A 14,091-nucleotide genomic window follows, 5' to 3' on the forward strand; every position below is an offset into this window, starting at 1 on the left:
AATCAATGAGAAGATTGCCTTGTAAATCGAAGCAAGAGATGGGGTCAGCTAGGTGGTACAGTGGATATAGCACTGGGCTTGGAATCAGGAAGACTCATTTACCTGAGTTCAAATCTGGCCTCAGTTGCCTCATCTGTCAAATGAAAACCCCAGGTGGAGTCATGAAGAGTTGGACCCAACTAATATGCCTAAACAACAACTTGTAAGAGATGATGAAGGTTTGAATTGGGTTGATGGTTCTGTTCATTGAGAAAAGGGGAAGTGTAGACCCAGGAAATATTGTGGACATAGAAATAATTAGATTTGACAACTGATTGGTTATATAGGATGAAGGATATTAAGGAGTTCAAGATGATACCAAAGTTGTAATTTGGGTAAGCTGAAATATAGTGGAGACCTTGGCAGTAGAGAATTCAGAAGAAGAGTGGGTAATGAGATCTTTAGTGTAGATGGCAATCCACCCAGGTCTGCTCAGCCTCTGTTACTCATTCTGCTCAGTGACCAAGAGAGCAGAGCCGAGCCAAGCAGAGCAGAGTCAACAGAGGGGTACCATCTGTAGCTGCAAGGCCATTTTAGGCATAGGGTGTGGGTATACTAAGGGTTGGGGTGAAATTTTCTCATGGCACCAGATCAGTTGCTAATATGGTTATGATTAGGTTATAATTGTGCTGAAAGGTCTGTGCTGAAGGTAGAAGAAATCTGAATGACATTGTGATTTTGGGGAAGTCACTTGATTTTTTTAAGGTCATTTCTTCCTCTTTAAAATGAGTTAGTTGGACATGAACGTTCACTTTCTTCTCTTTGTTTCACATCTTTTTCATAATATGGTTAATATGGAAAATGTTTTACATGATTACACATGTAAATTCTATATCAGATTGCTTATTGTCTCAGGGATTTGGGGAGAGGAAGTAGGATGGGAAGGGGGAAAGAATTTGGAACTCAAAAGAGAAACAAATGTCAAAATTGTTTTTATACATAATTGGGAAAATACTACTTAAACATGAGCCAGTTGGACTAAAAAAATCACTAAAACCTTTCTGTTTCTTACATTCTATATATTTGGATATATCATCGGTCAAATCATATCCACCTGAGATTGTCTGTTGTCTAGAACAGTGTCTGACACGTAGCTAGTATTTTTTGATTGACACAAAATGGCACAGCCCAGAGGGGCAGTAGAATAGGAATAGTTTTGGGAGGTAAGAGGTGAAGAAGATACTGTGGTTATCTTGGATTTAAATGTCATTACTAGTTATCAAGAATAGTACTCCCAAATTCACACTGGGTGGTCATAAACCAATTATGGTTTTTCTGAAGCCCCATGTGGAAGACCAAAAATCTAGTCCCTGCTCTCATTTTACAGATGAAGATATGGGGTCCTAAGGTCAAATGAATTGTCCAAGGTGATGAGTAGTGAAGGTAATTAGGATTAAATCTAGGTCCTCTGACAAAATTCAGGCCTTTTTCTATTCTATCTTGAGGTTTCCACAACTGTGGAAGATCATGTGGCTACAATTACCAATTGGTTACACTTTTCTAACTCTAACACAAGCGATAGATTCCATTTCACTTGGGCAAACAGGTGGTGCCCTGGGCAGTGCCAAGCTCATTCTCAGCACACCTGGGTATCTGTCAAGATGATAAGAGCTTGCAATGAGCCAGACCCTGTCATAATCTCTTCTGCCAATTTGAGGTGTTTATATCTCTTTGTTCAATATGGGCCTAGAATTTGAATCAAGGAGCATAACTTCACTGTTTGTGGTACGTATAATCTCTAATAACAGCTTTTGATCAAACATTTGAAATTACTGGCTTTTCCTCCAAAAATTGAAGCTTGGAAAAGCTTTAATACTAATGTGGGGAAATTATAACAAATGTTTGAACATGATTCAAAAATTCCTTTATTCAAGATTATAAACATATTCAAATTTTTTCTGCTACTTTAAAAATAAACATGTTGGCCGTTCACCATGAACACCGATGACCTTTTCTGTGTTTGATGGCATTAAATCTGAAAGTGGTTTGGGATTAAAGGCAAAATGGCAGTGTGGGATGGGGTTTTGGGGTTGGCAGCAATCCAGATGGTTACTTATACTCTCTTTTCCAGGTAGGAGAGGTCAAAAAAGAGGTTGTCTGAAGATAATAATATCGAGGGAGTTCTGTGCCAGTATGTTTCAGAGTAAGGCTCAGGGAATAACTTCCTCTTTTCTACTTTCATATCCTACTCAAGCCAATTTGATCCTAAAGTTTAAGGCAGTGACAGGAAGGCAGTTAATTTTTTTAATGCATGTTGCTGTTGAAATTTTTAATGAAAAAATCTGTAGGTGGGAGGGTGCCACTTTCCACTCAAAAACCATCCCCCCTCTTAGTTTCCTATTTCTTCTGAGTATGGCATCCTTCTAGTCACCCATATGGAAAATCAGCAGTATGATTCAAGGGTCTGGAGTCAGAGAACATGATTTCAGTCCCAACTTTGACTCTTATTATCTGTGTGATCTTGGGCAAGTCAAGATCAAGGGCAACCTCCTTGGGTCCCAGGTTCGGCAACCTTAAAATGACTGGCTGTACTATATGTCAATGTCCGCTAGAGGATGAAGTATAGATAATCAAGAGAAGGAAGGCACTGCAATTAAGGAAGATCAGGAAAGGCTTCTGGGGGAAAGATGGATTTTAGTTGAGACTTGAAGGTAGTCCTATTCTACAGACTTAAGATGGAACCTTCCATGATGGCTATATTGAAATCATGTTCTTGTGTTATTTTTAGTGACTACCACCATTACTATCAGACTATATCTTCAAATATCCAGATACAAGATGTAAAATGAATTGAGTGAATCAATATGAGATTTTGGAATGGGAACATTGCTCTGCTCCATACCTTCTCACTCATTAGGCGCTTACTATAGGCTAAGCACTGCGCTTGGGATACAAATACAAAATAAAGTGGAATATGACACATATATACACATATATGTATACACATAGATGTAGATTTATTTATTTGTATAGGAATTAACCAGTGTGTGGTGTGATAAAACTCAAGGAGAGATCCACAGTCCCCCAAGAACATTTGAAGAAGGAGAGCTTAACTGGGAGAGGGGAGATCAGAGAGGGATTCATAGAGGAGGTGGGACCTACTAGAACTCAGTCTAAGAAAAGGGTTTTAAAAGACAAAGTATGACCTAGGCACAGGAGAAGAAGGGCAGCTCATGAGAAGGGAGAGAAGATAGCAAGATGGAGGAATGGTAAGTAGTCCATTTTGTCGAAATGCAAAGCTTGTAGCAATTCATTTCCACAAACATTTATTAAATGCTTACTATATATAAAGCATCATGCCACAGTTTGGGGAAACATACACGTATATTTTATGTATATACAAATACATGTTTACATAGATACATGCATGTGTATATATAGTTATACACATATGTGTATGTGGATATGAAACATAGATCTACACACACATATATAAATATACCTGTATATATAGATGTGTATCTATTTATAAAGATACATATGTGTACATGAATACACATACATATAGATACACATGTATGTATGTATGTAGATGCACACAATGTACAAAAACATATATATGCATATGAACACACATATTTGAATATGTAGATATAGATAAGGATGTACATTCTAGTAAGGGTGGGGATAAGGCCCAACTAAGTGGCTCAATGGATAGAGAACCAGGTATGAAATCTGGAGATCCTGGGTTCAAATTTGCCTTCAGATACTTCCTAGCTGTGTGACCCTAACCCCATTGCCTAGCCCTTATTACTCTTCTGCCTTGGAACTATACTTAGTATTGACTGTGAGCCAGAAGGTAATGGTTATTAAAAAGGGTGGAGATGGGGCATGGGGACAGTACATACACATATGAGTAAATATAAGGTACATTGTGAAGCAAATAACACCAAAGGAGGCTGGAACCAGACAGTAGAGGAGCTTAAATGCCAGGTTGAGAAGCTGGCATCTCCTAAGGACAAATCAATGAACAGGCATTCATTGAAGGTTATTGAGCCACGGGAGATGAAGATAGTTTTGGCAGCTATGATCAGGATGGATTGAAGAAGGGAAAGATGTGAGCTCAAGAGACTAGTAAAGAGGCTATTGCAATAATCCTGGTGAGAGGGGAATGCGGTATAGTAAACTTTTATAAACTTCCTACTGTGTGCAACAGATTAATGAAAAGAATAGTTTGAATATGTACATTAAAAGATCAGCACTGTTTTAAAAACATGTGCCTCTGACACAAGCATATGTGCACATGTGTATATGGACATATGTAAACTGTAATAATATATATATATATATATATATATATAATACAAATGAGTGCACCAATCAGAAGTGACTTAATGTGGGAACTTCCTCTACTGATACAGGGTGCTGCCCATTTATTGATCATCTTAGCTGCTTCTGGCTCAGAGAAGATGGGTAAATTTCCCAGTCACACAGCTACTTATTTCCAAGGCAGGATTTGAAATCAGGTTTTCCTGCTCCATGTCCAACACTCTACCTTCCATGTTTCCTTATTTCATGTGTTTGTACATAATTCAGACTTTTTACTAAATCAGACTGTCACTCCAAGGTATTGAACTTTTCCTTAAATAAGAGACAGAGGATTTGGAAAGAGGTAATAACTGGTTAAAAATGTTATCAAGGGGGGATAGAGACTTGGTATAGATCTTAGTCTCAAGTCTCTTGGGTGGGGTCTGAATTGATTTTTCCCTGAGCCTTAACATCCCCACCCACTGCAAACAGACAGATACAGAAAGCTTTTCCCAAAACACCCTTACCCTGGCTATTTGGTCTGCCATTTGGAGGCGTCCATCCAGCTCCCGGCGGATTTGGGCGGCTTGCTCATCGGGGTTATCCAACTGAACAAAAAAACACAGAGATAGACAGTGAACTTGAGCCAGTCAAGAACCATGAATTCATCTCACCATGAAACACACTTTGTCACTTTTATGATCAAAAGGACGATATTTATCCCTCCTAGTACCACAAATATCCTAATGAACATGTCCGGTTTGAACACAATGCCTATCTAAACATTAAGAGATGCAGCCCGATGAGCTGGGAGATCTATGAGGAAGGATTACCTAAGACACTACTCTTCAAACAATTCACAGTGTTTATTAAGTGTCTACAACTTCCAGATGCTCTGCTGGGTCCTCGGAATATAAAGACCAAACGGAAATATGTCTTGCCCTCAAAGAGCTTACATTCTAATAGGAGGATTTTTCCAAAGCCAACTCTATTAAGGGCCTCCCACTTCTGTGCCTTAGGTAGAGAAAATACTCATCATGAATGGACAAAGAGGTATAGTTAATGGAATGAAATGAACCATATGAGTTGTAACTCTTCCCTTTTATTTCCCAAAGCAAGCCAGACATTATTTTTAAACTCCAATTATGATAGCCCATCAGTAATTTGGAGCATCAGTTCAGCTCATTTATGGAAAAATGAGCATGATAAACAGAAGATCGAGGCATTCAAATATGGCAAATTCTCCTCTTCTAGCTAATAACAAAATGAACCTACAAGAAAAATGGATCTGCTCAAAAATATGAGCTTGTGTCTTTTTTTATTGGCCCTCTTTAGTACAGAATAGGAAAACAATATAAACTCCTCTCTTTTATCCTGCTCATTCTTTTTACAGGTAAGAGCAAAAGCTACCCTAGGAAGTGGTTCAGAAACTTAGAAGGCACTTTTCTGAAATAAACAGTAGCAGATACTGGGGGAGTTAATGGCGATGTGATTTTGCAAAAGGCATTTTGGGAGGACATGAGAAGAAGGCTATTTCAGACTTTGGGACACACACACACACACGGAGAGAGAGAGAGAGAGAGAGAGAGAGAGAGAGAGAGAGAGAGAGAGAGAGAGAGAGAGAGAGAGAGAGACAGACAGACAGAGAGAGAGAGAGAGAAATCTGAAATACCCCATTAACAAGTTTTCCTTTCTCAAGCCTCTTCTCATTCCCATCTATTCTGCACTTAACTTCCAGTGACTGCAGTGCAGGTTTGACCATAACAACTCCTTTCTAGCACATTTCCTCGAACATAGTAAGCATTTAATAAATCCTTGTGACTAAATACTGACTCCTCCATAAACTCCAGTGGTTCCCCATTATCTCCAGGATCAATTACATAATATTCCATTTACCACTCAGGGCCCTTCACAACCTGGCCCCTTTCTACCTTTCTAATTATAGATTTTGCTTCCTTCTGCTTATTCTGAGGGCAGCTGAGTGGCACAGTGGAGAGAACTGTGGGCCTCGAGTCAGGAAGGATCATCTTTTTGAGTTCAAATCCAACCTCAGACTCTTACTAGCTGTGTGACACTGGGCAAGTCACTTAACCTTATTTGTCTCAGTTCCTCATCTGTAAAATGAACTAGAGAAACAATTGGCAAACCACTCTGATGTCTGGCAAAAAACAACATCAAATGAGGTCAAGAAGAGTCATTCTGAAATGACTGAATAGGAACAACAACAACTTATTCTTATCTAATAACACTGCCCACTAATTTCTCATAATGACATTGTGTTTTTGCACTGCCTGTGTTCCTACATATTTAAAATTCTCTCCGTAATCTCCTCTGGCTCCTAATTTCTCTGGCTTCCTTCAAGTCTCAGCTAAAGACTCATTCTTTTATGTTCCCCTGATGATTATCTTTGGTTTATAGTACATATAACTTGTTAACATAAAGCTGTTTGCATCTTGTTCCCCTCATTAAACTCTCTCTCTTTCTCTGCCTCTGTCTCCCTCTGTTTCCTCTTGCTTTCTCTCTGTGTCCCTATATCTGTTTCTTTCTATGCCTCTCTCTTTTTCTCTGTCATTCTTTCTCTCAGTGTCCCTATTTGTCTCTCTCTGTGTCTCTCTATATGTCTCTGTCATTCTTTCTCTCTCCATCCTTATTTCTCTCTGGGTCCCAGTGTTTCTGTCTCTGTCTGTCTGTCTGTCTGTCTGTCTGTCTGTCTGTCTCAGAGTTTTGTTCTTTTGGCCTTGTCTTTTAAATACGACACAACCCAGGAATAGGCAGCTTCTTTCCTCATCCTCTTCTCTCCTTTTCAATAGCTTTATGATCATTGACAGATGAGAACAGATTGATACAATGCTCTCAAGTTGGTAAAATGATGTATGTTCATTATTTCGTTTGAGCATCATAACAACCCTGCGAGGTAGATGCTGAAATACTATCTTGTAGATTTTACCAAAAAGGATAAAGAGGTCCCCAGAAGGTTGCACATGGCCATACAACTACAAAGTCCATAATTTTGATCTGAAGTTCTCTTTGAACTCCTAAGCATCCTTTTGTTGCTACTCTGGAATCATGTCCAACTTTCTGTGACTCCATGGACAAATTTATTTTTCTTGGAAAAGATACTATAGTGGTTTGCTATTTCCTTCTCCAGTATGTCCCCATTTTTACTGATGAGGACCTGAGGCAAATAGGGGTTAAATGATTTGCCCAGGGTCACACAGCCAGTATGTGCCTCAGATCTTCCTGACCCTAGACCTGTGCTCTATCCACTAAGCAATCTAGTGTATCTTTACACTGTATCAGTTATTTACCAGATGACTTGATTTTAAAGGGGAAGAATACTATAGTGTATTGGTATCAAGCCCAAATAGAAAGGGATCTAGAGTGGCCATTTAGTGAATTTGGAAGCTCTGAATTAAAATGATCTATATTGTATTATTTTTTTCTGATTTGTTATACATTTTCCAATTAAATTTTTAAAAAATTCTCACTCATTTCTTAGTATCAGTATGAGGTCAAAAGAGAGACAAGGACAATGGGGGATGAGTGACATGCCCAGAATCACACAGTTAGAAAGTATCTGAGTATCTGAGGTCAAATTTGAACCCCGTTCCTCCTAACTCCAGGTCTGATGCTCTATTGTCTGTGCTACTTAACTGCCCCTTTAATTACATTGTAATCTGGGGCACTTGATTCTGTTGGGACTGGGAACAACTAGTCTGACAACTATTGGATAGTTGGCCCAGAGTTTGCTGGCTGATGTTTAACAACAAGCTCTCTAAAAATTCATGACAATTTAAAATTTATTTGGCATTATTAACATGTTCTCCATCCCTTTCTCAAGTCTACAAGGCAACAAAACAATAAACCAAGCCCTTCTTTGTAACATTTACTGATTTCTGAGGTGTAAATACTCACAACAAAACATTTAGCAACAAAGAGTGCCAGTACAAGCTTGACTCAGCACATAGCAGGAGCTAGCCCTTTCAGGAATATTTTAGTTCAGGTTCTATCTCTATCCAATGATGGGTGTTTGATCCTGGATGAGTCCCTTAATATCTGAGTGCTCCAGGTAACTAAAACATGAAATCTCTGTTGACCTCCAATGGAAGAGGGAGTTTACTCCTTAGGAGTTCAGGAAATATGAAAATTTGGATCTGGATGTCAGATTGGAAGTGATCTTACAGGTCCAGTTCATTTATTTTGTTAGATGAGAAAAATGAGGCCCCGAGATATTAAGTGTTTTATCCAAGAAGTCCAGAGAGCAGGACTTCAAATTCAGGCTCTTAGACCTCAAGTCGAGTGATCATTTCCCAGTGGCTCATTGTTCTGTGCATTTAGTTCAGAGGTTCATAGATTTAGAGGTTGAAGAGACTTTGGAAGCTATCAGGTAGAAAGCCTGTTGCAATCTTTAACAATATATATTTATTTTGATTTATTTGTTTAAAAAAAAAACACCTTACTTTCTGTCTTAGAGTCAATACTGAGTATCAGTTCCAAGGCAGCAGAGTGGTAAGGGCAATGCAAGGGGGATTAAGTGACTTTCCCATAGTCACCGAGCTAGGAAGTGCCTGATGTCACATTTGAACCCAAGACCACCTGTCTCCAGGGCTTGTTCTAAATCTATTTAGCCACTTAACTGCACCCAGCAATATATTATAAATAAATATATAAAGTGATATACTTCCAAGAAACATCCCATCACTGTCAACTGTGAGCCCTGACCATAGATGGAGGCTGTTCTGTTGATTTCCAGTCCCCAAATGGGAAAACCTGGCTCATCAGAACTGCATGTCAGTTCCGCTCAATCACTCATCTCTTGTTCCCTTGGAATTCCAGCAGAATTCAGGTGCAAATCCATTTCAAACCTTTTAGTTCACTTGGACTAAAATACATATGCAAATGAAACATCTGGAGACCTCATGGAGAAACAGCTAAATCATTTTCTTTGGATCCAAAGTGAGGGATTTGTTTGAAGTACCTATATAAATTCAGGGAAAGTGATCTATGGCAAGATGAAGTGGACCCTGCAAAGGGAGAATGAAAAGGGTTTTCCAAATAAATTTATCCTCTAGGGAATTCCTCAGAAGCATGAAAATGATCTTATTAGCCTCTTAAGATGTAGCAAAATACTCCCAAGAATCACAGTAGTGTAGACAGAGCATTGATCCAAATATCACTAGTAATTTTTTGACAAATTCAAGAACAAATAATGGTTTTCTTCCTAAATTGACTGATCTCTTTCTATCTTTACCAATAAACCTCTGAATGACCAAATTAATTGTTTTTCCCCTTATCTTATGTAGTCATGATTTAGTAATCACTCAATTTAATGTAAAAGAAATACTAAGGTGCCAAGCAGTACGCTAGGGGCGAGGTATATGAAAATAAAAATAAATAATCCCTGCCTTCAGCAAGCTTCTATTTTAGTTGGTGGTAGTGATGGTGGGGAGAATCACTAATCAACCAACAGTCCAATAAATCAATCCATGAGGCTTAAATTTTTTTAACTCTTATTTTTCATCTTAGAATCATTCCGGTATTGGTTCCAAGGCAGAAGAGAGATTTATGCAGTGGAAATTAAGTGATTTGCTCAGGGTCATACATCTAGGAAGTATCTAAGGCCAGATATGAACCCAGGACCTGTCATCTCTAAGCCTGGCTCTCAATCACTGAGCCATCTAGATGCCTTCATTGATGAGTCTTTATTAAGGACTTACTACATGCTAGGAACAGTTCTAAGCCTGAGGCTATATAGGAAAAATGAAAACATCTTCTGCTCTTCAAGAGCTCATATTTAAATGGAGGATATGCCATCTATCTCTCCATCCATCCATCCATCCATCCATCCATCCATCCATCCTTCTATCCATCTATCTGTCCATCCATCCATCCACCAGTCTCTATCTATCTATCTATCTATCTATCTATCTATCTATCTATCTATCTATCTATTTATCTATCTCTCCATTCCTTAAGCATCTACTCCATGCCATTCACTATGGTGATAAAAACACAAACAGAACAGTTCTTGCTCAGGAGAAGCTCACAGCCTTTTGGGGGCAGGGGGAAGGTACAATCAGTTAACAATCAACCAAGAAATATTTAGTAAGTATTCTCTATATGCCAAGTATTGTACTAAACCTGGAAAGTTAAAAAAAGGCGAAAACGGTTCTTGTCTTCAAGGAGCTTCTATTTCAATGGAGAAGACACTTGTGGGTATGTATATATGTATATGTACATTCCCTATGAGTGAGTATACATATATGTATGTGTATGTATATGTATATACACACTCATACACATATATATGTACGGATAGTGATTGACTAAGCAAAATAATAAAATCACCTGACCCCATCGTTAGTATTAAGGCATATTATGAATGAAAGCAAATTTCAAAACCAACCAGTATCTCGCATACTTTTGTTGAGAGTAAGAAGGCTAGGATTGGCAGAGAAAACTTGGTTATAGTCTGTGGATCATCTCTGAGAAGGAAGATCAGTCCAGAATTCAAATGATTGGAGTGTATGGCAGACAAGCGATTAGAACAAAGGATTGCAGCAGGGATGAATTCCAGCCAAACTCCTGAAGAAACACTGCTATGGACTGGGGAGAAGGCTTGCCTTGGCCTTCCACCTTGACTCCGGCCCCCTTCAACCCTCTTCCCTTTATCTGGACACGGATTCCTAGAGTGGACGAATTTTGGATGTCCTATCAAGGATCATTCTCCATGACAACAGCTGTGGTGATAGTGTCTATAATGGGAACGGAGAATGATAAAATATGATGTGGAAAAGCAGAATCACTAGTCTGCAAGACATGAAGGGAGACTTTTGAGCTCTTCATAAGGGGTAAAAAGGACTTCTAGAAACCCAGGACTGTGAGTTCCCCCTTTGCTCCATGTGCTCCATACACTTGAGCCCACTTTTCCCTGAGTTCTTTATTGCTGGTAGTAGGGTGTGCCATGGACTTTTGGTGGGATGTTTTGTATCAACATTTGTTATTAGACCACTCCAGGAAACACTCCTTTAAAAAGCTGGCTTGTAATCATGGAAGGAACCATGTTGTTGGGAACTTGTGAGCTAAAGTATTAGAGGGATACTATTCTCAAACCCCAACTTCTCAGAACTAATCTTAGAGTCCTTAGGGGATCTAGTTATGGGGCTAGACCTATTGGTTCATGTGGAATTTGGGATAGTAGCATAATATTATACAATATTGAAGTGTTATGATGTAAATTATCATGATATAACATAACATGACATGATATAGCACAATAAAACATGCCATGATGATACAATGATATGTCCTCATTATAACATCATTATATATTATATCATATGTATTATAGCATCTACATATTATATCATTGCAAGATCAAAATTAATGTGCAATACTTGAAGTGGTATTATTTTTATAAGTTTATTGTCTGACAAAATATAACAACATGACTAAATTAATCTACCTGCTCCACCAAAACCACTGACAGGAAGTAAAAAGGGAAGGAAAAAAAGGAAAAATGCCCTAGGCAGAACTCTGCCCAATTAATCTCCTGTCTACCTGGGCATGTAGTGATAGGAAGTGAGTGGGCTCCTGGGAATTGTAGTTTTGCTGGGAATCATAGTTTTTAGGGAAACAGATTCCAACTTCACATCATATCACATCATATCATACAAATATCATTATATTATATTGTACCATATTGTATTATATAATATGTTATATTATTATATAAGATCATGTTATGCTATGTTGTATCATATTATATGACATGATACATTATTATATTATATTGTATTATATATGATGTTATATATTATATTAAGATAATATTAATTAGTCTATATGGCAGTGATGGTGGACCTTTTAGAGATTGCATGCCATACTCCATCTCCCCCCCCACTGAGTGCCAGGCCTGCCTCTCTTCTTACTCCACACAGGGAAGGGCAAAAGCACTCCCATTTGACTGTTGGGCATAGCAGTGGGTAAAGTGAGGAATGTCCTCAGCCAGTGTAGAGAGGGAGAGGGGAGTGACCCAAGTGCTCCACTCCTTTCCAGCTCTGCCACCTATGAGCAACCCACCTTACCCCAGACAGGGAGGGAGGAAGCACTCCCATTGGACTGCTGGGCAGAGGGGCAGGTGTCCCTAGAACATGTGAAGGAGAGGTGGTCTGAGCACTCTGCTCCACTCCATTTCTGCCACCTGAGAGCCACCCATCTTATTGTTCACTGTGCACTCCCACTGGGCTCCTGGGTGGAGGGGTGGGGCACGTGAAAAAATGTTGTCAGGCATGGTGGAAAAGGAGAAAGGAGCAGCTCCACTAAAGTCCCTCTGCCTTTCTAGTAACAAATTCTGGAGTTGGGGTGAGGAATGATCTCGGTGCCCATAGGAAGCACTCTGTATGCCATCTTTGGCACGTGTTGTACTGGTTCGCCATCACTGCTATATGGGACAGTTTCATATACAGAACAATATATCCAGAACAAAAATGTTAATTGCTCACATTTTGAGAGTGCTAAAATGTCATTAAATCACTTTCCATATGGTATTTCATTTGATATCCATGACTGTCCTGTGAGGTAGGTCCTAGAGGTACTATTCACATCATTTTACAAAGGAGGAATGGAGGCTTAGAGGTGAAATTCCTTCCTGCCCATTCTCATGGATCTGCAAGTGTTAGAGCAAAGCCCGGAGCCAGTGTTTCCTGACCCTTTAGTCTAGCATTGTTTGCATTAGATAATTCTGCCAGGTAGAAAAACCACTCTTGAGGAGGGAGGGGGCAGAGCAGTCCAAACCAGCCAGGACCCACCACCTACGGAATCTCTACTCTGCACATACTGTCTCTTTTCACTGCACCAGGGCTGCTTTTTTGCTGCCTTTATGTGACTTGCATTTCAGGTCTCAGCCACAGAGGGGCATTGCCAGTTTGGACTGTGAAGCCTACACCATCTGAAACCTCCCAGTGGAGGACCTGCTCCTGGCTCTCTGGTTCGACTACTTCCGTCTTCCATTGTCTGCAGAGATAGGAACTGAAAGCAGCTCTTGACAAATGTTACTTGTCTCTTGATGTCTGGGGGTGTCCCTAGGGTCAGAGCCCATGGCTAGATTAGGGCTTTTAATTAGTAGGAATGACCCAGAGGCAGAGAGAGGCTCCTGATCCTTAATGACTAGGAAGGATAGAGGGTGAAGGAAAAACAGAGGGTCTCTCAGGGAGCTGGTCTGCAGAGAAGAATATATTTGCGGTGACTGTCATCCTGCACCGATAAATCCTGAAATCATAAAGCAAAAATAAAGAAATAAATAAAATAATTACCTTTTTGATTGATGAAAAGAAAAGGGGGGGAAAACAACCACTCAGTTCACAAGATGCCATGGAAACAGGGCGCTATTTACAGTGCTGGTTTTTTCCTCTAAGGGAAAAAAAGATCAGCCCAAGAGGCAGCCCCTAAGCTGATTTCCCCATCAAGGCCTCCTGAGGTTTTAAAAATATCACCTTCATGTAAAATCTCTACCTAATTAGATGTGAAACGCTCAGATTAGTGAATCTGCAGTCATGTCTATGGAAAAGGATGGCTTCATCTGAAACCAAGCTTCTGGTCATCCTTTCTTTTAAAGTGACAGAAATAGAAATCTGAGCCCCTGCCCCCCCCCCCCCCCCCAAAGCAGTCAAGCAACTGCGAACATTCCCGGGTCTTGCTTTAATCCAAGGGATGAAAGAAGCTTGTTGTACCTACCTCTTTCTTGTGATATTTCTCCTGTTCTAAACTTTCCAGTCAAAGAATAATGGAGAATTCAGACCAGAA

The 14,091-nt window shown here is 39.5% G+C and overlaps 1 protein-coding gene across 3 annotated transcripts in view; it reads right to left on the minus strand.

The window, feature by feature from the left end:
• The window catches only part of CADPS (calcium dependent secretion activator), a 441,690-nt gene that overhangs the window by 219,129 nt on the left and 208,470 nt on the right, over positions 1-14,091 (minus strand). For all 3 annotated transcript variants that reach the window (XM_056804349.1, XM_056804348.1, XM_056804347.1), the window contains exon 4: positions 4,815-4,895. In XM_056804349.1, the coding sequence (XP_056660327.1) occupies positions 4,815-4,895 (81 nt within the window). The remainder of the gene's footprint in view (positions 1-4,814; positions 4,896-14,091) is intronic.

Source organism: Monodelphis domestica, chromosome 7 (assembly GCF_027887165.1).
Source record: "Monodelphis domestica isolate mMonDom1 chromosome 7, mMonDom1.pri, whole genome shotgun sequence".
Classification (NCBI taxonomy): Eukaryota; Metazoa; Chordata; class Mammalia; order Didelphimorphia; family Didelphidae; genus Monodelphis; species Monodelphis domestica.